The sequence below is a fragment of the Manis javanica genome, chromosome 11, assembly GCF_040802235.1.
Source record: "Manis javanica isolate MJ-LG chromosome 11, MJ_LKY, whole genome shotgun sequence".
Taxonomy (NCBI): domain Eukaryota; kingdom Metazoa; phylum Chordata; class Mammalia; order Pholidota; family Manidae; genus Manis; species Manis javanica.
In genome coordinates this window covers 34612797-34639194 of record NC_133166.1, presented here as the reverse complement: position 1 = coordinate 34639194, position 26398 = coordinate 34612797, and the positions used below count along the sequence as shown (strand labels likewise).

General features: G+C 43.4%; 1 protein-coding gene across 1 annotated transcript in view; it reads right to left on the bottom strand.

Annotated features, from left to right (window-relative positions):
- Positions 1-26398, bottom strand: part of SPON1 (spondin 1) — a 276360-nt gene that overhangs the window by 93504 nt on the left and 156458 nt on the right. Inside the window, exon 6 of the mRNA XM_037026719.2 lies at positions 11899-12047. Within this exon, the coding sequence (XP_036882614.1) occupies positions 11899-12047 (149 nt within the window). The remainder of the gene's footprint in view (positions 1-11898; positions 12048-26398) is intronic.

Genomic DNA, 26398 nt, shown 5'->3' with positions numbered 1-26398 from the left:
GAGCAGTGCTGAGCCCTGTGGGGAGTGCCAGGTATGCTGGGTGCATGCCCCTGTGAAAGAGGCATCCCTGCGGGCAGCTGTGCGCTGGCAGCGTCCTTTAGGCCTGGCCCAGGCAGCTGTGCGTTGGGCTGGGATTCTGGGCAGCTGCTGGTGGCGTGGCTCCTCCTGGGCCACTCCTCTGCTGCCACTGCTGGCTCCCACAGGCCACTCCCAGGCCCCTCTGGCGCTGCTGCAGGTGTGCATGGGCCTCTTCTGGGCTGCTCGGTCGCAGCTGCCATGGGCTCGTGCGGACCTCTCCTGGGCCCCTCTGGTGCTGCGGCCACCGGTGCGCGTGGGCCACTCCCTGGCCGCTTGTTTGCTGCTGCTGCGGGCTCACACGGGCCTCTCCTGGGCCCCTTCTGGTGCCACAGCCGCCAGCGAGTGTGGGCCATTCCCGGTCTCCTCTGGCGCCTCTGCCCCCGGCATGCGCTGCCGCTCTCCCACTACTGGGCTGGTGTGTCGGGGTCCACACCAGTTGGGGGAATGACTGGCAGGGTGCTTATTGCTGTGAGGGGCTTCAGAGCTGTGCTGCCGCCCAGGGGGTTAGGGCACCTAAAGTTCCCCAGGATTCCCAGCTGCTAGCTAAGTGTGCCGGGACGACTTTGTCCAGCTGTGGGGTCCCTGTCTCTTTAAGACCTGCAAAAAGCACTTGCTTTTCTTTTGTCTCAGGGGCACCAGTTGCAGGGACCTGCCCACAGGTTTTGCTTTTCTGTTTCTCTAATATCCAGCACCCTGTGCACCTTGTGTCTGCACTCCGGGTATGGATTTCTAGAGCTGGTTGTTCAGCAGTCCTGGGCTTTCACTCCCTCCCTATTCTGACTTCTTTCTTCCCACCGGGTTCTGAAGTGGGGAGGGCGTTCAGTTCCCACTGGGCCGTGGCTTGTCTTACCCCCTTCGTGTGATGTAGAGTTCTCGCAGATGTAGATGTAGCCTGGCTGTTGTACTGTATCCACTGGTGTCTCTTTTAGGAATAGTTGTATTTTCATAAATATACATGTTTTTGGGAGGAGATTTCCACTGAACTACTCACACCGCCATCTTGGCTCCACCCCCCCCATTATCATTTTTTAAATTATCTATCTTTCCCCAACTGATATGAAATTGTACTTTTTATATACTTACTTTCAAGTGAATTTGGTTCTATTTTCTGTACTTCCTATTAGATTTTATCCATCAGTCTATTTATGCTCTAGTGCTACATACTTTTATTTAATGAAGTTGTAGGTATCTGGTTTGGATAGTCTTCTCACCCCAGTCATTACTGTCTTTTAAACATTTTCTGGCTATTCTTCATTGTTTGGTTTTAATTTTCATGTAATCAGCCTGTATAATAAAAAAAACTATTTGACATTATTTTTGGGGCACATTAACTTTACAGATTAAATTTGGAGTATTGGTTTTTTTTTGCAATATTCAGTTTCTTATCGAAATGTTATTTGTTTAAATAACATTCTTTAAAAAAGGTAACATGTATATGTACACACAAAACAAAAGGGTCTTTGGTAAGATATGGACATATCTTTCAGTTCTGGCTCCTACTCTCCCAGTTTGCTCTAGAGACCATGCATTTCTATGTGTGAGCATGTGTGTGCTCACAGATACATCACATGCATATAAAATGTTGCAAGTGCATATAATTATTTGACTCTGACCCACCTGTCTTTTTTTCCCCAGATGGCAGCAAGCTAGAGAGACACTGTTCTGCTTTTCTCCACCTAACAATATACACTGGAGAACATTCTCTATCAGTACACACAGTTCTGCTTTATTCCTTTTAATAGCTGCAGGGTATTTAACTCTGTAAGAGCAGCCAGAATTTTTAATATGGCCCCCGTTGATAAAAAATTACTTATTTCCCTCTCTTATTCACATTTACAATGTCATAATGAATGTCCATCCTCACACACCTCTGTGGGGGAATATTTCTGAAAGACAAATTCCTTGATATTAAACTACTATGTCAAGGTGTAAAGAAAATGTACACACAATGTGAATATACTCAAAACTACAGAACTGGATACTTAAATATGACTATGATGGTAAAAATTATGTTTTTTTGCCACACAAAAAACAGGATGTACAATTTTGATAGATGATTGCCAAATTGCCTTCTAAACATGAAGGCAATTTATTAATGATTCCCCATTTAAATTTGCCTTCTATTTGCAATATTTGATTCAGTTGCCATAAAAACAGGCTTTTAATGAGTTAAATAATCTATAAACTTTGAGTAAAATTGTCCTCCATTTCTCTCAGAGAGAGTCTCAGAGAAATCCCCAGTGATCAGGGATGCTCTGATGTAAAACTGCGGAGGTTAGGAATTGCTGCTAAGAGCCAGGCTCTGCCCTCTCGCAGCAAAGGCAGCCTGTACCAGCTGATGAAAGAACAGGCTTTGCTGAAATCACCTTGGCTGCCTGTCCTAATGTAGTCTGGATTTGTTTGAAGACTCAACTGAAACATGATGTTTCATACGACTCGAATCATACCTTTCAAATGATGTTCTAATTTTTGTATAAAGTGTCTGTGACAGAGAATCTTTATTTCACTCCTTTCTCTCCCTTCCCCCAACAGCACTTTATTTCAACCACAAATGCCCATTTATACACACTCCATGGAGTTATGACTGGAATAAGGTGGCAAGGAAAGAGGAGGTATGGATAATGGTATTAATGTAAACCAAATAAAACTGGGCACCCCCTGCAGAGAAAGAGAAATACCAAATGATTTCCCTCATTTGTGGAGTATAACAAGGAAGCAAAACTGAAGGAACAAAATAGCAGCAGATGCACAGACTCCAAGAAAGGACTAGTGGTTACCAAAGGGGAGGGGTGGGGGAGAGCGGGTGGGGAGGGAGGGAGAAGGGGATTGTGGGGTGCCATGATTGACGCGCATGGTATGTGTGGGGTCACAGGGAAGACAGCTTAGCTCAGAGAAGACAAATAGGGACTCTGTGGCATCTTACTACACTGATGGACGATGACTGCAATGGAGTATGGGGGAGACTCGATAATAAAGGTGAATGTAATAATCATATTGTTTTTCTTGTGAAACCTTCATAAGAGTGTATATCAATGATACTTAATAAAAAAAAAAAACTGGGCACCTCTGGAGGCCATGTGTGGCAGCCTGACACAGCCAGAAGTACTGGTCTACTCCAAGAAGCCTTGAAAAATACCATAGGTCTTTAATGAATGTTTCTTGAAGGGCAACTGAGGGTAAATAACATCACACGATGTTCTGCAAAAGTATCTTGCTAAGTATTCTTTTTTGATGTCTTTTCTTTTATAAATCAAATTCACTAAAAGCCTTCTTTGGACCTTTCCTTTTCTCCCTAATTTCCACTGCAAATGGCTGCTGCTGAAATTTGTCTCCTTTCACTCCTTAAAATTCTAATATTGCCTCCACTTTCTGGCCTTTCCTGTCCCCTCACTTCTCCCTTTTCCTGGTCTTCATCCTCTAGTAGCTTCTGTTTAGCAGAGCTGACCTCTTTTTTCAATTGCATCCCTGCCCCACAAGCATCATCTGAGAAGATGGGAGGAAAGGGGGATTATAGGTCCTTCAAATTTAATTTTTTTGTTCCAATAATAAGAGTACCAATGGGCTCATAGTTCAAATCAAGCATTGTATGTGTATTCATGTGTTATTTCATAATCAACATATGCAGTTCATATTCTCACTACAACCATGTTGACAATGAAGACTCTAAGCTCAGGGAAGGTCATGTGACCAGCTCAAGGTCAGAGACTTGGGAAGCCACATTAAAGCTGACCTGCTTTCCCTGTCCTGTTTTCACGGTTCTTGGCAGGGCAGCAAGAGGCAGGGGCAAAGGCGTGGTCTCCACAGTGCTCTTGGCCCCCGCGCACTTTCTCTGATAGCGGCCTTCCCAAATCCAGTGCTTTGGTCTAGTGATGATGCTCCATGGCTCCACCTGCGTGGGAGAACCAATCTCTACACCCAACACTTTACCACCCAGTGGGCTTAGCTCTGTATCCTGGGGTTCTGTTGGTCTCCCCTCTCCTTGGGTCTCTGTTCTCTTTAGGGCTCCTTATTCCTGCAGGACTGACATCCTGCCCTGAATGCTGGTCCTTTGGCTGGGGTTCCGTGCCCCTTCCATTTATTGCCAATCCACTGCTGTCCTGAAATATCAGTCAATTTACCTTCCACCTTCAGTTCCCTTTTTAGTCATAAACTGCCCTGCCCACAGAATGGAGTAATAGGCTGGGGGCTCTTCACATGGGGACAGCCACTGACTGGGTTGGGCAGACGTGCGATGCAGGGGGCACCCACGTACAGGCTGTCCAGTGGTCGGTTGGTCGTTCCAGGGGTTCAACTAAGAGTCACCAAAACCGCTCAGCTGGCAGCCAAGGAAGAAAGGTGTGTAGCCACCATTTGGGAACACGTGCAACAGCAGTGAGCAGGGACTCCTGGTCTGCTGCGATGGTGGAAGAGAGTCACAAAGGAGAGCATAGAAAAGAACACATGACTCCAGTGCAATGGACTTGGGTGGGGAGGGCAGAGCGACAGTTCTCCCAGCCAGATGCCTTCCAGGTACAGCTCTCATAAGGCTGTTTTGCACTCAGTATTAACTTGTGTTCTCCTGAGTTCTATTTTCTTCCTACGATAAGGTTTCCTTTGTTCTTGAGTTAGTTCGAAAGGGTTCCTGTTACTTGCAATTAAGAGACTTCACTAGACCACCTTCCTCTTTAGGTTGGGAGCCCTGTCTGCATCTCCACCTCCTGGCTGGTGTCCTGTTGCATATGGAAAGGTCTCCTGTTTGAGGCTGCCTCTAGTCCTTGTTCTGAAGGCGACCCTAACTAGCTCCTTGGGGCATCCAGATAAGGTCACTCCAAGGAAGAGAAGCAGGAATAGAGTTGGAATGGGCATGGTGTTCTGCTGTGGCTCCTTTTTCACATGAGGGTGTGGTTATTGTCCTCAAATTGTTTTGGGCCAACCTTCGGACACAGTGGGAGATGACACTGTTTAGCATGGGCAGGAGAGGCAGGCCGAGGCGGGGCCTGAGGGTGGCAAAGGAGGTGCCACTACACCCTGCCGGGTGTTCTTAGGGTGAGGAGTGACCTGACGAACAGTTAGAATCATTAGCTTTTCTAGCTCCTACAGGGGCTCTGTGGTCTGAGGACAAACCCCTTATTTTACTGATGAAGAAATGGAGATCCAAGATTGAAAACATGGTAGTGACAGGGTGAACTGAGCAAGCACTTTGTACAGGGCAGGATCTGCTCCTAGCACGTTACACCTATCAGTTCACTTAGTCCTCACAGTAACCCGATGAATTGGCTCTATTATCCTCCTCATCTCATAGACTAGAACACTGAGGTACAGAGGGGTTAAGTAACTTGCCTACAGTCACACAGTAAGTGATGGAGCCAGGATTCGAACCCAGGAAATCTTTTTTCCAAGCCAGTGCTTGAAGCTATTATACAGTACTGCTTCTCATAAGCACTGAAGATCATTAGAGCTTCATCATAAACAAAAGCTGATAATAGTGTGTGTATATGACTTTCTCAACCAGATGAGCTTGTGATCTCATGTCACAATCCATGGAACACATCAGAAATAAGGCAATGGTTTTAGTTAGAGGAAAGTGAGCAAAAGTTTAGAAAATAAAAAAATCAGGAAAAACAAGAATTTAGTAGACATGTTACCTCCAATGATTTAAAGAAGACAAGAAAATTCTTGAACCCTTCTGCCAGTTCCCACAGCCTTGCAAAGCCTTATAAACTACTTTAACTTGAAAGAAAAAGAGTACCTGCTGGTTATTGATTCTTGTGCCACAGGCAGTGCGGGGATCCTGCTGGTTCAAGTAATCTGCCAAGCCAAGAACTCCTGAAGATGAATTAATCAATGGCTATATTAATGTCCACCATTATCTGACCTCTTAGGGTCAGGAAAACCTTGGGTCCAAAGAAATATAAAAGCTGGAGTGCTTTTTCCTAGTGCATTTTTCATGAGTGAGTGGCCATTCAGAGTAGATGCTTTTATACAAGAGATATTCATGGCTTGCTTGTCAATCAGGTCAGATATTTGTTAAGCACCTACGATGTACAAGACAATGTGCTGGGTGCTGGAGCTATTAGGTGGACATCTGGAAACATGAAAGACTGAGCTGATGCAAAGGGTTCTCCCTCCTGCTACAAGCACGTAGAAATGGTAGACATGCTATAACAGACAAATTAAAAAAATACACAGCTGAAAATTTAGAACAATTCACGAAAATCCTTGCAGGGAGAGAAGGGGAGGTCTTGAGCTGGTATGAGGTGAGGTGTGGGAAGACACCCCTGCATCAAGCTGGACATTTTAAAGCACTGCCCGTTTATGAATGGGAGACAAGAAACCTATCCACCCATCACCCTGGGAAGGTGGCAAGGAAGCTTGGCCTCTGTCTGGCCCGTGTGAAAATTCACCTTCAGGAAATGGAAGCCTCAGCCTCTCCCACACATGAGTGCAGAATCCAGATTTATATTGGGTGCACAGTGGGGGACTCCAAGCTGAAAAGTAGCAGAATCTAAGTGGACAGGACACAAATGCATTGTCCCCCGAGGAGGCACCACAACTTGAGAACATAGGACTCCCACTAGAAGAAAAGAAAAACACCTGCTGAAAATGAGCAAATAATCCAAAACCAACTGAGGAAACCAGTGATGGGGAGAGAGAACAATTCAAAGGAAATTCAGAGGAAAATTAGCCCCTAAGATCCTAAGACCTGAGATAATAGGATAAGCTGGAAAAGACAATTAGACATGTTTAAAATTGAAGAGATAAAAGAAACCACAATAAGGCAATAGAAAAAATATGGGCAGGAGCAAAGTTGGGTTTGAAAGGGAAACCAGCAGTGGGGAAAACCAAGTGCCTGCCTGCAAGGGACACAGAGCTTGCTTGTGGGACAGATGAGGAAATAAGCAGGGGTGATTCAGTCTGGGACAGGGACCATGCTGGGAGCTAGGGAAGCCCAGAGAAGGGGCTCCAGACCAAGCCTCCCCAGAGAAAGTGACACAGGTACTGACATGTGTCCCTGACTATAGGGTACAGGGGATGTTAAAACATGAGTGATTCAGAAAATGGCTCATCAAAAACTGCCACAGCCCCATGTCTGCATTCCCTCAGGTGATGTAGAGACGCTCCTGAAGACACTAAGTGCATTATACAGAAATAGCTCTTTGTTTCTGCCTCTCCCACCCAATCTGTGACTTTCTCCCGAATGGATGTAAAGTGATTCTTCATTCAACTTTCCAGTCTCACGTGCGCCATGCCCCACCCCCCACTCCTCTTGCCACATTAGCCTTTGCTTAGTTCTTCAAGCGTAAGAATGATTTTTCCTTATGCTTTTCCTTTGGGTCTCAGCCTACTGATAACTCCTCAGGAGACCTTCCCTGACCACCTTATCTAAAAGGTCACTCCCACTGCTTTCTACATCACCCCTGTTGCTTTCTTTTCACTTCCATGATTGTGGATAAAGTGAAGGTGTCTGTGGCCAGGGTTCTCACCTGACCGTGATCGGCCAGCTCACTACACATGTGTGGGCAATACTGACTCTACATAAAGAGCTCCATCCTGTGCTCTGGGCAAATGATGGCACTGCTTCAAGGCTGCAGGAGAGCAGGGACCAGACAGGAGTGGTGGCAGCGCCGAGGACAGAGACTGGGATGGATGGGGGGCCAAGGAGCTCAGAGGCACAGACCGGCTTGCTGTGTGCAAACTCGCTCTGAGTGGACGGGATTCTAGTAATTGACCTGCCACCATGGGAATAAAGTTGGGTATAACCCTTTCACTCCAAGAACGTTCTACTGTCATTTCTTTGGTCACACTGAATACTTAGTGAACTTGTCTGGGGCTGAAACACATTGGCAAGACAATGGTCTATAATTATTTAACTAACATTTTCCCTGTCTCCCCTGTTAGAATATATATGTGTTCATGAAAGCAGGAAATGGTCTGATCACTGTTAAATCTCTGATGTCTGGCATTTAGGACATACTCAGTAGAGGTATTGAATGAATAAATTGCTATAGTCAAGAAATATTTATGAAGTAACTAACACGATACACAGCTCAGAGGATATAGTGATGGAAAGCACAGATCTGAACTTGGCTGTTTAGTGAGGAAGAGACAGTAAATAAGGACGTAGAGTAAATGTGACGATGATAATGCTAAGGGAGATACAGGGTGCTGTGGGAGCACAGCAAAGGCACTGATTTTGCACAGAACTGGGGAGGCTTTCAGAGAGAAGCAAAATTTAAGCTGAGTCCTGAAGGATAAATAGTGGTTCACCAGTTGAAGGGTAGCTGGAAGATGTTCCAGGCTGAGAGAAGGCCCAGATGCAAGAGAGGCATCTCTCTGGGGAGACCAGAAGAGATTCTGCATGGGCAAAACTTAGAGCTGCAGCAAGAAATAATATGAGAAAAGTAAGACATGGGGGTTTCCAAACATTGATAAGGAGCTTGGACTTTGTCCTAGGATCTATTAGGAGCCATCAAACATCTTAATTGGGGAAGTGACATGATCCAATTTGTGTTTTACATGGTGGCTTTAGAGCAGTGTGGATAATAATAAGAGGATTGGAGGCAAGGAGATCAGTAGGCTAGTGCAATAATATAGGCAAGAAATGAGGATGGCTTAGATGGGGCAGTGGTGATGAGGGAGTGAATTTAGGAGAGAAGGCAGAAGTAGGGGCAGGGGACACAATCAAGAATGATGTCTAGGTTTCTAGCATAAATAACATGGTTAATGGGGCACCATCCTTGGGCCACATCCAGCAGAGAACCAAATACCTAGTACACATGCCATAACTGTGTCCTTGATAAAGTAGAAATGGTCTTAATGTTTTTATAACAATGAGTATATAGCAGCTCACTAGCAGTTCCCAGGTCCACCTACAAGTGTGATCCACCATTTCCTAATTCCTCCACCTGCATTAGGTTATTCGTTTGTGAATTGCCAGGCTAGCCTTAACTCAGTATTGCTAATCCACAGTCCACACTGGCCGCCGTGACACATTTACCTCTGTCTCCTTGCTAAAAAGTGTGCTTGTCCTATTCCCCAACTCTCTCTGGCTATCAGTGTCATTATAGCCATAATGCTGCTGTAATTTTTCATTAATTTTCTTGGTGTTTTTTGCAGTTATACTAACATTAAAATTTATAGTTAATAATATTATTACAAATTCCCATGACTGATGGTGTTGTTATTTTGGTTCATTTGTGTTTGAAAGCCATTAGCATAAGATTTACCTTGAATGATATCCGCTGCAATTTTTAATGCCCTTGAAACTTGCAAATGAGCAAATGCTAGTAAGCATATAAATGTCTTTCTTGGGGAAAGAGGTTTTTTTTCTTTTTCATACTGGTTGGGCTTCGGTTCTCTGATAGTGATTGGTAGAATATAAGGTATTAAAGGATGAAAACTGTGTTAGTTTGTGGATGTGTTCAAACAAGTTCCCAGCTACTTAAGAGGATACTTTTATATTCTAGGAGGATCCACATTCTTGCTCCTTTTTATGTTGTTCTTACCTGACTTACAGGAAAATACAATAAATTATGTGTTTGTGTAACAATATTAAACTGTTTGGAAGTGAAGGGACCCTGAAATCACTCCACCCAACTGCCTTCCCAAGGACCTGGGAGCTCCATGTGTTGCTAAGCAGAACTCTGGCAACAGGGAGGAGTTTCTCCGCAGAGCAGCTCTGTGGGGCAGGGAAGGTGCACAGGCAGGGTCAGATTCGTGGGTGTGTGACCTGCAGACTCCCAGGGTCCCATGCTGTGAAATTGACTGTGTCAACATCTTGAAATTAACCAGTTTTGAACAAGGGGCCCCATATTTGTACCAGGCCCTACAAATTTGATATCTGCTGCTATGTATAAGCTTTGGAACCAGAGTTGGGTTCAAATTCTGGTATTCTCTAGCTGTTGACTGTGCCTCAGTTTCCTTATCTGTAAGACTGGGATAATAATATTTTCCTCTTACACTAGAATGAGACCTAAAGGTAGATGTCTAGCATCAGGGGCTTGAAAGACAGTGATGGACCCTGAGACATGCTCACTGGGATTTTCAACTCCCATGTGCAGGACCCAGAGTTAAACTTACGACTTTTGTCAGCAGCACTAGCTGCCTGGGATAGGCAGACTGTGTGGCACAGAAGCGAATCTATGTGTGCTGGTTAGGAATACACCAAATAAAGAGCCTTTTCCTAAGGGGGACGTTCTAAAGTTGGGGGTCTGTCCATCAGCTGTCAACCTTTTTTAATACTATGACACATGACAGACCACAACATAGTCTCAGTTCCTTATGATTCATGCATGTTTTTCTTCTCTCCAGAAATATCTCTAGAAAGCCAACAAGTGAGACTGGCTTTATTATGAAGAGGTCCTTGACCTTGATCTAATTTATTTGCAAGCTTCAGTATTTCAACTACTGTTTGTAACAAATGTTTTCAACAAACCACACAACAAAATCTGACAAACCAGTATATCCCAATTCCATGCCTGAGAACCAGGAACATGGACCCTCAGGACACCCAGAACGAGGGACTCCCCCCATGACAGGCCAGGCCAACTAGGACCAATCTGGAGCCTGCCATGCCTTTTCCTATGTACATGGCTGGGCTGCGGTCTGAACGAGTGGGGCCGGTTAGGCGGCATGGCGGCCAGAGTCAGAGAAATACTAAGTGGTTGGTTGGATACACTTGTGATGCATAACATGCCATCTTAAAACATCTAGTTAAACATTTTTTTTCCAAGAGTGGAGAAAAGACTTTAAATCAAATTAATGTGGAACATAAGCTAATTCCTGGGCATTTTTTGACTTTGGTCCAAGGGGAATCCTCAGGGGATTATAGAAGGAGGCAGAATGACCATTGTCACATTTAACTTAGGGTTTGTGGGCAGCTTGCAGTCCAGATGGAAGGCTTCATGCAGAAGCACTAGGGGCCTCAGCTACGCCAACCTGTGCTTCCCAGGCCCTGCGCACGTGCACATTGTGTCTCTGGAACCTCCTGCATTGTCACAGGAGATGGGGGACAGCCTTGCAGGAACCTGGATTTTGAAAGGATCACATTCTGCACATAGTTCCTGACTCCCCCTGAGCACCTGTGGGCAGTGAGACATAGCTGCCCAGCGAATGATCTTAGGCCTGAAGGGCTCTTGTGGGTAGTGAAGGCCAGAACTGGGCCGTCACCTCACCACAGCACATCCTGTGAACGGCCATAGAAAAGCTGCAGTTCTTCTTCCAAGACTCTCACCAGCCTCTTTTGAGTGCTTTTAATGAGGGATGATGGCACTGTTAGTCAAATCAAAAAAGAGTGAAGGGCTATTTCTCCCTTATCTCCCAGTGGTATGAGAGGGCCTAGCTGATGTACAGCTCCGGGGCCCACAGGGTACGTGGTACATAAGAGATGCTTCTGTTTATAATGGTTATGACTAACAGCCAACTAATTTATCAAATACCTCAAGATACAGTTGACAAAGCATGCACTGATACACAAACATTTATTTTTGGACATTGGCTTAGACAACTTGAATGTCACTCCTCTGGCCCTCTCAGGGATCACAGCAAGAAAACCACAATCCACTGCATCAACTCTCAGGAGGCCAGAGACACCACAGCCCGACCACGCGGCCACAGCAACACCTCTCAGCACAGACCGAAGAAAACGCAAATGTGCTCAGGGAAAATCTGACACAATGAGGAGGACATTTGTGCCTCTGTCCTCAACTTGACATAAATCCCCCAAAGTCAGAAAAGAGATTTTCCTTCTTATGGTACTGATTTTTCCAACACATTGTATCATAAATTTCAAGTTCCTGGGAAAGAAAGCTAAGGGATGCATTCTGCAATTGCTTTTCTTACCTGTTGCCGAATTTCTTCCTCCATTTTCACGGGTGAGCCCAGTTCGGCAACTTGCTTGACACCTTCGCTTGCATATCCTCCGTACTCCCACAGCACATAATTCTTGGAGTGGGATCCGCCAATGATCGCAGACCAGTGATTGGCCCGACCTGGGAAAGCCAATCAGCATGCAGGTATCAGTGTGGCTGTCGCTGAAACCCAACTCCCTTGAATGATGGGGAAGACGTGCAATTGGACAATGATTCAACCAGCGCTGGCTAAACACCTACTCTGCATTGGGCCCTGTGCTATCCAGAGATGACTAAGACAGTCCCTATAAGCAAGTCAGTCTTGGGAATATGCAGACAGGGCTATTGTAGATGCCTACAGAGGCAGCCCAGGATGATGACTGCTTTCTGGGAGGGTTTCAGAGAAGGGGAGAGTTGGAGAGAATTTGAAAGGCTGATTAGATTTCTAAGACAGAATAGAGAGGAAAGGCTATTTCTGGCAGGCTCAGAAACATTAAATAACATTTTGTGTTTGGGGAGCCCTAAGTAATTTAGCATTGCTGTGTCACAAGGGGAGAGGGCAGAAATGATGCCAGGGAGGTAGGAAGGAGCCTGCTCATGAAGGGTCTTGTTCTAAATGCCTCAGGAGTTTGGATGTCATTTGAAAGGGTCTGAAACCCCTGAAGGGTTCTGAGCAGGGGAATGACATGATTGCATTTGAATTTTAGATAAATCATCCAGGCAGCAGGGTGAAGAATGCATTAGAGGGACCACAATGGGAGTGCAGAGCTGGTGGGGAGGTAAGCAAAGAGCAAAAGGTAAAGGGAGTGAGTGGGGCCTTGGCAGTTCCCGGGAATAAGCAGAGTTGTGTTCAGCTGGCTTTCCCAGGATGAGGGGCAGGCAGGATAGCCACACTCAAGGAGAGGAGGGGCAGTTTGTATATGCGGAAGTGACAGCACACAGTGGTTTGGTGAGGATCATGTGGGATGGCGACTGCAGTGGGATGCAGGAGGGAACCGATGGATGGCGTGGGAGAGAACAGAATAAGATCTGGGCAGGACCAAGACAGAAGTTCCTGAAGACTTTTCAAAGTCCCGGAAAGAGGAAGGAGAGGAACCACACTGCTTTTGTTTTTGCACATGAAGCATTTAGACGTGTACAGATTCATTACTGGCTAAATTGCATATAACTCATTATAAAGCTGGGTCAGTTCTCAGTCATTCTTTGGTTGGTTTATAAAGTCTCAACTTCAAGGACATAGTCAGGCATAGCGAAGAGGAGAACTTGAACTGGGCAGACCCACTGACACACTGACACAATTTACTACCTGGTGGCCCAGCGTGGGCAGAAGTCTCCACTCCACGTAAGAAAATGAGTCTGAACAAGGCCTGATTCTGTTGGCATCTGCCACCTGCTACCCCAAGGCCCTCTTCTCCAGGGGCACATCAGGGCATGGGCACAAAGTCACCCTCCTGCAAAGCCATGCTCCACCCCTGGCAGATGACATCACCATGTGGGTCTGCCCAATTGCTTGCTCATTATTTCCTACACATCAGGGAAATGCAAACTCTGTGTCTGTCCATCATGTTCCTAGAGAAGACAGATGGAGATGCTGCCAGCTATTTCTCTACCTCGTTACCTGAGTGGGGAGGATGTCCTAGTCTCACCTGAGGCATGAAGGCTGCTTATGCAGGGTCAAGGGCTGGAAGCCAGTTGTAACCTTTGTTCACGATGTGAGAACAGGCGAGCAGCTTCAGCATCTCTTGCTCCCCCAGCCCTATTCCACCTAAATGCCTCCTTTTTCCAGACTCAACCTTCCTACAATTCTGCACCTCAGGGTTTTGCATGTACCGTTCCCGCTTTGCTCTCCTCCTGCTTGACTTGACCAACTCCTATTCCTCCCTCATGGTTTATCCGGAAGCCTCCCAGGTCACCCCAGACTGACCTAAGCCCTTGTCTTCTGTCTCCCCATTGCACAGATCACATTTATGATCATGATTTCATGTCCGTTTTCCCACCGCAAGCTCCTTGAGGGGGCCTGACTTTGGCGCTGTTTCCCCAGGGTCCAGCACTGTGTCTGATACTTTGAGTGCTTGGCTCATGTTTCCTGAAGCGTTTCATCCAATCAAATGGGAAGGCGGCAATGAATGTGCTTAAAGCGTCTGGGAGCAGGCCTGCACAGATTCCATTCAGGGTGATTAAATTGAAGTCTCAGTTCAGTGGAGTTCCTGACACCTATTGGGCTACCACACACAGCTAATCTGCGGGCTGTTAAAAAGCAAACACCAAACAGCAACAAAAAAAGGGCACTGGTCTTAGAGCCAGTGACCAGGATTCAAATCTTAGCATTGCCACGGATAGCTGCATAAACTTGGTCAGATTCCAATGACCTCATTTCCCTGAGTCTCAGCTTCCTCCTTTTTAATTCAAGGATGATAATGCCTACCTAATTGACCTATTATAAGAATTAAATTCAATTTAAAAAAATGAGATATGTGAAACCACTATGGGCACACAGTAGACAATCAATTATAATTTCCTCCTCTCCTGGTTGTTAGGGAGGCTACAAAAATGAGCAAAACATGAAACCTGCCTTTCATTCAGTATAGGAAATAAAAGACTTGAATAATACAGAATAAGATAAGTGAATAACAATAAGCACAATTATCAGGGTTAGCAGATGGACCCAGATGGGTCTTTCTGGCTCATTCACTCAACTTTCATTAACTATGTGCCAAGCACAGCGGCAGGCCCTGGACACTGACAGGAGGGCCTCACAGTCTGGGAGTGGGGAGATAGATGGGTAAGCAGATTACTTACAATCCGGCAAGGTCAGGGTTATTATAGAAACAGGAACATAGAGCAGAGGGGATGGAGCAGCTAACTTCAAATTCCCCAAGTCCAGGGAATCAAAAGTCCAAAGGTATGAGTACAGAGGAGCAAATGCCTCAAGAGTGGAGTCTGTGCTTTTTCACTCTTGAATAAAGTGCCATCATACCAGTTCAGCCTTCTTGTCAATACAGTTGTTAGTTTCCTAGAGCAGTCTTGCAACATACCACAGTAATTTAAATTTCAACACACTGAATGACATCAACCACATATCCGCAAGGCCCAGACTAGGAAGAGGGACCAGACTATATCCTCCCTAGGGGGACAAGGCAGGTGCCCGTCCCATGGAAAAACAATCAACGACACTAGAAAGGACAATGACTTCAGGTAAGTGGCAGTCACTCAGGTGCAGGATGGTACAGGGAGAGAAGCATTGGTGAAGAGCTAGAAGATTTTGGCTCCAGGCCTCCATTCATGATCATGAATCATTCAGTCTCTCAGAACCTCAGTTTTACCTTTTAAAAATACAGATAATCATTACTAGGCAGGACTATCTCCCAAAGTCGTGCAAATTAATTGGGCTGGTTTGGGAAAGAACCATGAAAGCTTTAAAGAGCTGTATAAACAAAGGTCTCAGTACTACTGCAGATACAAAGCAATGTAGGAATCCACAAGCAGAATCTAAAAGAAGGTAGAGGAGCAGGACAATCTTTCTTGTGGGAAGGAGGCTCCCATGGGAAGACCGGCAGGGCCCCTGGGGCAGGAATTCGATTAACAGCGTAGATGAGAGGGTTAAACACCTGTAAGGTGTTAGTATAACGCTTTTCCCAAGAGTAACCCTCATTCTTATTTTGGTAGGTGAGAAAACTGAGGCCCAGAGATGTTAAGGAACCTACTGAAGCTCACAGGGCTACTGAAGGGCAAGACTGGGCTCAGAGCCAGGCCTGCCTGACCCCAGAGCACACACTTTGCCCCTATATCCCGCTGAGAGGTAAGGATACAGGGCAGACTGGTGGGCTAGAGAGTTAGGAGACAAAGAGATGAAGACAAAACTCAGGGCCAGGTTGAGGAGGGTTCTGAGCGCCCATCATGGTAAATGGCATCAGTAAAGGGGGAAACATGCGGAAGTCTCCTTATGGGGAGAATGATACAACAATAGTTAACATGTATTGAGCCTTTACTAAGTGCCAGGTGCTATGCAAAGGACTTGACCTACGTTATTGCATTAAATACTGATAAAAGGAAACTCTTTTGATACATATGCTGTCATAATTTCCATTTTTCACATGAGGAAACTTAGACTGAAAGAGGTTAAGTGAGTTGCCCTGAGATCACAGAAGCAGATGAGTGAAGATGCTGGGATTCACAGCCAGGTCTGTCCCGTGCCCGAGGCCGGCTCCTCACCACAGTGCTGCGCCACCTCCGGGACACCCCCGGTGGTTGGGAGGTGAGGAGACAAACTGGAGACCCCCCGACATTCCCTGTGCATTGTATGGAGTCTGACTTAAGGAAAATGGAGAGGAAATGGGGACAAGGGAACAGAGACATGAGCCAATAAGAGGGAAGATTGGACAGCCTGTGGGAGGCAGTTTGGTAAAGTAGTTAAGCTCTGATTTTTGGGTTACACCAATGGATTAGTCTCAGTTTTGAAACTTTCTATATTGAATAAATCAGTTAATCACTCCCAACCTCAGTTTCTTCATCTGTAAAGTAGGGATATCGATATCAGCTCCCTAGTGTTGTTCTGAGGCTGAAGTTTATGAAGTAATGACTAGTGGCTGACATGTAAAATGGGCTTAATAAATATTAGCTAGTCAAATCAAATCTGAATAGGACAGGTCAAATCTAGACAAGTTTCTGGAAGGTGTGGGGACCAAGGGGAATCTGATCAGGTGATTAGATGGTAGCTTGGCTTAGAACTGGAGGGTGGAGAATGACAAGATTTAAGGATCTGAATCTGAAAAGAAAAATAGTAAGGAATCATCTAACTTAGACTTAGTGGCCTGGGGCCTGCAGAATAAGGTGGCTAAGCAGAGTCCAGTTAATTGGGACATGGGGAAGTTTAGCCCTGGGCTCCAACATCCTCCAGGAAATATTGGAAGAGGGAGAGAAACCCCAGGTGTCAGGAGGCCTGTAAAAGGGGATGAGGTAAATGCTTGTAGCTTCCCTAAAGGAATACTCAAGGAGGCTACCAATGAGGTCCTTGGTGAAACACTGGGCTTCGCTCGTGGAGACAGGGCAGAGAAACAAGACTCACTGACCCCTTTGGCTCTCAGGTGAGTCTACAGCTCTTTGGGTTAGCATGCCTCTCTTTGGTTCCAGCAGAGTTTAAGTGGTCTACACATATCTGGGTCTAGATGTTTATTCCCAATAGTTTAGATAAGGCATAGAAGAGACAGAGGCAGGTGGGAAGCTGAGAGGAGGAAATGACAGGTGAGTTTGAGATACTGATAGCGAACCAGGTACATTTGTCTGAAAAGCCACTCCAGGGAGATAACCTGAATATATATGTGGTAATCTCATTTCTGGCACTTTTTCTGTTATTGCTGGTGCTAAATTACCAGTGTTCACAATGATGCCTAAAAGGCCATTGATGATAAGAGAGAAACCGTCTGGCTTTTTGTCTGCTGTAGTAGGAGGCATGTTGCATATGGTAGATAGATTCTCTGAGGTGTTCTGCATATGGCAGGTATTCAGTGACAGCCCAGATTTCTTGGCTTGCTTTGCCCATGGATGAATTCCTCTGCAAATCCCAATATCTCAGAAAGCCATTCATTCATTTCCTTGACATCCACACATAGTGCTTCACTGGGGACTGTCCTATACTTTGGTGACTAGATTGCTACAACTCCCTGTTGCTACAACTCAGCCTCACCCGTTGCATCTCAGCAAATCTTTGTTTGGGGCCTTGGTTGGGCCATTACAGAATCTGCTATAGTAGCTACACTAGTGCTCTGCCAATCTCTAAGTTCCAGACTCCTCTCCCCCTTTTATCCTTTAGTAGATAACCTTATCATTTAACTCTTCTGAGAAGACTAAGGTCAACTCATCCACAGACTTACGCAGGCACCATTTGGACAATGACCAACAGAAAAATACTGTGGACCTGCCAGCCCTATTCATAAAAGTTGTCTTGGGTCTCCCTTTCCTCCTGCCCTTGTTATTCCCACTCTAGGCTCAGTTCTAGAATCTGCCTGGTCCCTGACACTGGATTTGGCTACAGAACTCAGCTCCTCTGTGTTTGCCCCTGGGTGCTTCCCAGGACATAGCTTGTACTTGCCCTCTGGCTCTTGCTGCTCTTGGCTGCTTCAGGAACTTACTTTGATGAAGCTATTCTGGGTTTCAGGATCCATCACAATGTGGACCCCTGGAAAGAACCCTGCAAAGGGTGATCTGTCATTTAGGCCAGAAATTTCTCACCTTTTTATCTTCCTGCCTTCTTCACTCAGCCTTTTTTCCTTCCTTAAGATCTCAAGAAAATTGTCATCTTTACATTCTGGGGAAAACTCCTGCATTTACGCAATTGATTATACTTCTTTTGCATGTTCTCTGAGGCCTTAAATAATAATATTCTATTCTGTTAGTTCATTCATTCAATGAATGTTTACTAGACATACTATGTGCTAGGCCAGGGATCAGCAGGCTACAGCCCACTGCCTCCTATTTTTTTTCCAATAAAATTTTATATAATTACATATTATTTATGTATTGTTTATGGCTAAATTCATGCTATAATGGCAGAGTTGAGTAGTTACAACAGAGACTGTTGGTCTGCAAATTCTAAAATATTTACCATTTAGTTATTTACAGGAAAAGTTTGACAAAACCTGTGCTAGGCTGTGGAGACTGAGAAGAATCAGACTTCGTCCCTGTTCTTGAGATGTTCAGTCTGCAGGATAGGATAGAAGGCAGGAAGGACAAGTCATAAGAGTCAATTACAATAAAGTTTATATAATACAGCTTTGATAAAGGCAAAAACAGAGTGATATAAAAGCAGAAGTATGGGAATATTTAACTCAGACTGTACCAGAAAAAGCTTCCGGGAGGTGATGGCAGTTAAGCTACATTTTGAAGGATAAGTAGGAGTTAGCAAGGCAATTAGAGAGTAGGTGGGAGGGTTTTTTGGCAGAAAGACTAGTATGTGCAAATGCAAAGCATAAGAAAAAGTCAGTGTATGTGGAAAACCGTAAGTACTTCGAGGGTTTTGTGTGTGTGTGTGTGTGTGTTTGTGTGTATATGTGCATGGATTTGTAAAGAAGAGATGATTGGTGATGAAGCCAATCAGCTAGGCAGATCAGAAAGGATATGAATGTATTAATAGAAAGTTTTTATTTTATCTTGAAGGCAGTATGAAGTAGAGAAGAGAATAACAGTCTTCTCTAAAGACAACCCCCAAATCTATATATGTTCACACAATTTCTACTTCTAACTTTGATGGAGTAAATGGCACTGGACTAGCCCACTAGACATAACTATAAAATTGGGAAAAATACTGATGAAATTTTCCAGATGTTGGAAAATAGACAGCAAAGGGCTATGATCCCCAAGAGAAGGGAAACACAAGAAGTGGGCCCCATATTTGTCCTGGACATTTTTTGGTTTGTGCTACAGGAAGGTGGAACATAGCAGAGAATGGCACCTGGCTAAGCTGGAGGTAGAGATAGGAATCTGAGGCTATTAAGATAGATAGGATTTGGAGCAAATAGTTTTAAAATTCATATGGAGCCACAAAAGAACCCTGAACAGTCAAAGCAATCCTCAGAAGGAAGAATAGAGCGGGAAAGATTATGCTCCCTGACTTCAAGCTCTACTACAAAGCCATAGTAATCAAGACAATTTGATACTGGCACAAGAACAGACCCATAGACCAATGGAACAAATGAGAGAACCCACATATAAAACCAAGTGTATATGGTCAATTAATATAAAGGAGCCATCGATATACAATAGGGAAATGACAGCCTCTTCAACAGTTAGTGTTGGCAAAACTGGACAGCTAATGAAAGAGAATGATACTGGATTATTGTTTAACCCCATACACAAAAAGTAAACTCAAAATGGATAAAAAACCTGAATATAAGTCATGAAACCATAAAACTCTTAGAAGAAAACATAGGCAAAAATCTCTTGAATATAAACATGAGCAACTTTTTCCTGAACGTATTTCCTTGGGCAAGGAAAACAAAATAAAAAATGAACAAATGGGAGACTACATCATGCTAAAAAGCTTTTGTACAGCAAAGAACAACATCAGCAGAACAAAAAGGCATACTACAGTATGGGAGAATATATTTGTAAATAACACATCATCCAAAATACATAAAGAACTGACATACCTCAACAAACAAAAAGCAAATAAGCCTATTAAAATATAGATGAAGGATATGAACAGACACTTCTCCAAAGAAGAAATTCAGATGGCCAACAGGCACATGAAAAGATGCTCCACATTGCTAATTATCAGGGAAATGCAAATTAAAACCACAATGAGATATCATCTCACACCAGTTAGGATGGTAAACATAGAAAAGACTAAGAACAACAAATTCTGGTGAGGATGCGGAGAAAGGGGAACCCTCCTACACTGCTGATGGGAAAGTAAACTAGTTCAACCATTGTGGAAGCAATCTGGAGGTTCCTCAAGAAACAAAAAATAGAAATAACATTTGACCCAGGAATTCCACTCCTAGGAATTTACCCTAAGAACGCAGGAGCCCAGTTTCGAAGAGACATATGCACCCCTATGTTTATTGCAGTAGCCAAGATTTGGAATAGCCACTATTTACATTAGCCAAGAAATGGAAGCAACCTATGTGTCCATCAGTAGATGAATGGATAAAGAAGAGGTGGTACATATTCACAAAGGAATACTATTCAGCCAGAAGAAGAAGACAAATCCTACCATTTGCAACAACATGGATGGAGCTAGAGGGTATTATGCTCAGTGAAATAAGCCAGGTGGAGAAAGACCAATGATTTCACTCATCTGTGGAGCATAAGAACAAAGCAAAAACTGAAGGAACAAAACAGCAGCAGACTCACAGAACCCAAGAATGGACTAACAGTTGCCAAAGGGAAAGGGACTGGGGTTGGGGTGGGGGGTGGTGGGAAGGGAGGGAGAAGAGGAATAAGGGGCATTACGATTAGCACACATAATGTGAGGGAGCACAGGGAAGGCAGTATAGCACAAAGAAGACAAGTAATGACTCTATAGCATCTTACTAAGCGGATGGACAGTGACTGTAATGGGGTATGTGGTGGGGACTTGATAATGGGGGGAATCTAGTAGCCACAATGTTGCTCATGTAAATGTATATTAATGATACCAAAAAGAAAAAGTAGGTAGGATTTACTGTTAAAAATGCCACAGAAAGGGAAGCTGCACACAGAAGGAACTTCAGAAATATGCATAGTCCCCTTAAATCTTTGACCAAACACTAAGCTGCACATGTGCAGGACAAAACTCCAGAAGACCTGGGAGAGAACAGCTATTGCAGAGCTAAGAGCTGAATGGAGATTCCAGAGTTCACACAATGCTGGCAATGTAGGATTTCCAGCCATCCATATTAGAGGGACCTTGCTGACCATTCTGGGCATTCAACTGAGATCCTAGAAAAGCCACAACTTAGGAGTAAAACTACCTTAGTGATAACTACTCTAGGCTACCCTAACAGAATTTAGAAAACAAGCCTTAAAAGTTAAACAACCAGATATAGTAGTAAATTAGACATCTTCTAGATCAAAATTCCATATGCTTTAAAAGAAGATAAAAAATCCACTTACTCAACAATGTCCCTCATATAATAAAAAATTATTAACATGTGCAGAGGCAGGAAAATATGATCCATAACCATTAAAAAATGTCAAAAGAAAGAGTTCCTGAAATGATAGATATGTTGGGATTATAACACAAGGATTTTATAACACCTATTATGGGTATGGTCAAGGATTTAAATGAAAAGATGGATATAATGAATAAACAGATGAGGATATTTAGCAGAGAAATGAACTATCTTGTAAAAATTGAAATTCTAGAACTGAAAAACATGTCTGTATTAGGACTTAAAAAGGAAAGATCTGTAAACTGAAAGACAGGGTGATGGAAACAATTCAAAATGAAGCAATGAGAAAAAGTTTGAGAAAAAAAAATGAACTGGAGTTTCAGTATCTGTGGGAAAGCAGTAAGTAGTTTAACATCAGAGCAATTGGAGTCCAAGAAAGAAAGTACAGAGAGACTGGGTTTTAAAAATATTTAAAGAGATAATGGCTGAAATTTCCCCAAATTTGATGAAAAAAATAAACCTATAGATCCAAGAAGCTCTACTCCAAATGGGATAAAAAAACAAAAATCACACCTATGCACATCGTAATTGAATCAATTGGTTAGAACTAGAGAGAAAGAGAAAATCTTAAAAGCAGCCTGTGGCAATAAAAAACACCTTACAACTGGGAAAACAAAGATAAGAATTATTGCTGACTTCAAAGCAAGACAAACCAGAAGACAATGAAATGTCACCTCTAAAGTTTTAAAAGAAATAAAAAACTGACAACCTTGAATTCTAAATCCTGCAAGAATACCTTCAAAAATAAGGGTGAAATAAAACACTTTTTTGAGACATGAAAGCCAAGTGAAATTATTACAGCATCCCTGCAGTATATGACATATTAAAGTTCTGGCTGAAGGGAAATAAAAACAAATGGAAACAGATCTACATGAAGGGATGAAGCATGCTAGAGATGGCAAATACCTGGGTAAGGCCCACCTTTAATCTCATTTTCACTGAAGAGCTTCTCCTTTGAAGTAAAGAGGTTTACTGTTTCTCATTCTGGGTGAAAAAAAATCTTCCATCAATGCTATCTTCCCACAAAGCATATCTTTTGTCTTTCCTACACCAACAGGCTTTTCTGGAAAGTTAAGCTCACTGTTTCCACTTCCTCTCCTTGAATTCTTTTCTCAAATCCTTGCAATCTGATCCTAAGCTCACTTACTCCACCAAATCTTTGAAATTTTGACTTTTGCTTCCCTTTCTTCCCACAGTTGGAAAATTGCTGGGGGCAATCAGAGGAAAATTACTGTCTGCTTTATTTGCAGTTTCAAAATAAAAGGATAGTTTAAATTCAATGAAATTAATCCTTTTAAGTGTATAGCTTAGTGAGTTGGACAAATGCATGCAATCATATAACCACTATCACAATCAAGATATAGAATAGTTGTATTAACTAAAAAATCTCCATGTGCCCCTTTGTAGTCAACCCTTCTCCTACCCCAGCCCTTGGCAACCTCTGATCTGTTTTTGGTTCCTATAGTTTTGCCTTTTCTGGAATATAATGTAAATGGACTCATATAGTATAAAGCTTTTCGGGTCTGGCTTCTTTAACTTAACATAATACATTTGAGATTCCTCCCTGCTGTTACATTTATCAGTTGGTCATCACTTCAAATGTCTTGAAAGAAAGAGACCTCCTACTAATTTAAGGCCATAACCACATTCCTGTTTCCACCATTTACTAGTTGCATGACCTTGAACAAGCTACCTAAATTTTCTAAGACTCAGTTTTCATATTTGTGAAATGGAAATAACAATAGTACCTACCTTCTATAGTTATTATGGGTATTACATAAGGAAATCCATTTAAAAACAGTATAGTTCCTCATGCATAATAAACATTCAATGAATGCTTATTTTTAGTGTTGATACTCCATTTTTCCAGGGAAGGCAGGGATTGGGAACAAACTGGAACATGCACAGGACCTGTCCATCAGAGTAAGGCAAGGTCCTGGAAGATAGTTGGATTTTCCACATGCTATAGTTAGCTTAGTTGTCATGATTAACTTAGGCAGTCAGCACTGGGCAGTGTAGAAGCCCATCAAATAGATGAAGCAAGTGGTGGGAAGACAGAAGCAGAATGAGTCAGGTGTACAGATGGAAGTTCTCAGAAGTAGTACAGGGTTCCCAGAAACAAGCAGTAGAGCCCCTAACACGAGCTTGTGGTCAGAGTGCAGGTTCCATTGTTTGAAATCAGGGTGGGGCACTGAAAAGAGGCCAGGAGGGAAGTGGTGGCAGATGTGAGCCCATGCACTCATGCTGTCAGTGAGTGTCCACCTCAAGTGTACCATGCTTCTTTCCATTTACTGCCTCATGGCCTTCTCTGGAGCTTTGAGAGCCCACGTGGCCAGAAAGCAAATGCCTGGGAGTGCAGAGAAGTCAGTGCTCCTGGAGACAATCCTGAGCCTGTGGCTGGGTTGGTGCTAGTGGCCAGTTCTAGAGGCATTCTGAACCTTTTGGGAGGTACACTGATGCCATTGACCTCAAAACACACTAGACTGATTCCTTCTCCTCCCTGTCATTCTGCCTCAATTCCTTCACTCCTGCTTCCTGAATCACCTTCTACATAAATTATTTGCATGTCAGGCTCTGTTTTTGGGGAGATTGAGGCATGGCTCATTCAACTGAGATCATGCGTCTGGGTCCAGAGATCCATAAAATAACAATCTGGAAATTAGACAAGAGCCAGCTGGGGTGCTCCTCTTGTTTCTGGAAGTTGAGTAGTCTTATAGCATACAAATGATCTTCCAGCACACCTCCACCTAAAGCTATGGATGTTGTCTCCAGTATCATCGTCATCATAATGTTGCCATTATTAATATCATTATTTTCACAACCACTACCACTTATTGAGCATATTCCCTGTATCATTCACTTTATAGGTGTTAGCTACTACCCTTCCATCCTCACTGTGGTCCTTTTAGGTAGGTCAGTTACCATCCCCATGTTATGGATGAGGGAACTAAGCTGCTAGTAAGTGGCAGAGCTGAAACTGTCATGGGGTTTGACAAACTTAAGGCCATGTCCTTTCTACTCGCCTGGGGATCCATGGCCTAAGTTGGGTTGGGAAGAAGGTCATACTCACATCTCCCATGGGTGTCACCAGAATCAGCCCTTGGAGTGGGGATAGCAGGGGAATAAGAAGGATGGTAGTCAGCACCCTTGACAACACTGGGAGTGTAGCGTCTTGATGTTCAAAAATTTCTGCCTTCTTTGACCTCAGTCTTTCCAGCTCATTTTTTTCCCTTGAACTTCTGATTTATTTGGACATCTCTAAAACCTAGTAAAATCACCTGAAGCAAAGAACATAATCTCAAGGTATCCCCAACTTCCATCCCCACTGCTACTGTAGAGGATGGTTAAAGGTTTATTGTTCACTGACAAATAGCACTGGGGATTATTTCTAGAAAGAGGAACTTTATTTAAAAGTGTCCTTCCAACCTGACTTTTCCACGTAAACATTGTTTTATATGGGAGAGAGGCTATATGCCTGAACAACTTCCAAATGTTTAAAACACCATTAACACCTAAGTTTGAAGCTCCAGAGAAGGAACTATAGCACTTTGGATGATAAATTCTAGCAATGTTTATCTAATTTAAAAAAATCTAAGAGCTTGTATTTAAAAACTTAACAGGAGCAGTAAGTAACTTTTTTTTGGGGGGGTACTAGTTATTTTCTTTTTACTTTGATATCATTAATATACAATTACATGAGCAACATTGTGGTTACTAGATTCCCCCCATTATCAAGTCCCCACCACATACCCCATTACAGTCACTGTCCATCAGCTTAGTAAGATGCTGTAGAGTCATTACTTGTCTTCTTTGTGCTATACTGCCTTCCCTGTGCTCCCTCACATTATGTGTGCTAATTGTAATGCCCCTTATTCCCCTTCTCCCTCGCTTTCCCCCACACCCCACCCCAACCCCAGTCCCTTTCCCTTTGGCAACTGTTAGTCCATTCTTAGGTTCTGTGAGTCTGCTGCTGTTTTATTCCTTCAGTTTTTGCTTTGTTCTTATACTCCACAGATGAGTGAAATTATTTGATACTTGTCTTTCTCTGCCTGGCTTATTTCACTGAGCATAATACCCTCTAGCTCCATCCATGTTGTTGCAAATGGTAGGATTTGTTTGTTATGGCTGAATAGTATTCCAATGTGTATATGTACCACCTCTTCTTTATCCATTCTTCTACTGATGGACACATAGGTTTGCTTCCATTTCTTGGCTATTGTAAATAGTGCTGCAATAAACATAGGGGTGCATAACTTTGCTTTGTTTTTTAGAATTCAACAAAATGAATGGAGTTCTCCTATCCCCATTTGTTCATTTCTCAGTTTTGAACCTTAACTGTGTGCTAAACCCTGTATATAAGTCAGCTAATGCTCTTTTGTGCTTCAAAAGTTTTGGGGCAGCAGATAGAGGTAGTGAGAAACAGAAATTACTGAGCATTACTTCTATCAGGTGCTTTCATATGTATTATCTAATTTACTTTTTAATCCATTTCATTGATGAGGAAATTGAGGGTCAGAGAGGATCTGTAACCTGCCAATGGACACATTTCCAGTGAGTGGTTGAGCCAGGATTTGGATCATGATTGCTTTGTCTTTGGGAAGGATTTTTGTTCTATCAGTGAGAGAGAAGCTAGAGGGCCTTGGAGAAAGTTTATTAAGCTAGTAATAGAAGTAAAGTCTATTGAATCAAGTCTATATATAGGATAAAAGGGGAGGCAGACTGGGTAAAAAATTATACCTCAAAACTGAAAGTGAAAGTGAATGTAGGACCCCAGTCTCTTCCATTACCATAGATTCAGACACCTCAAACAAACTATTAGCAAAATTTATATCTAGTTATTTA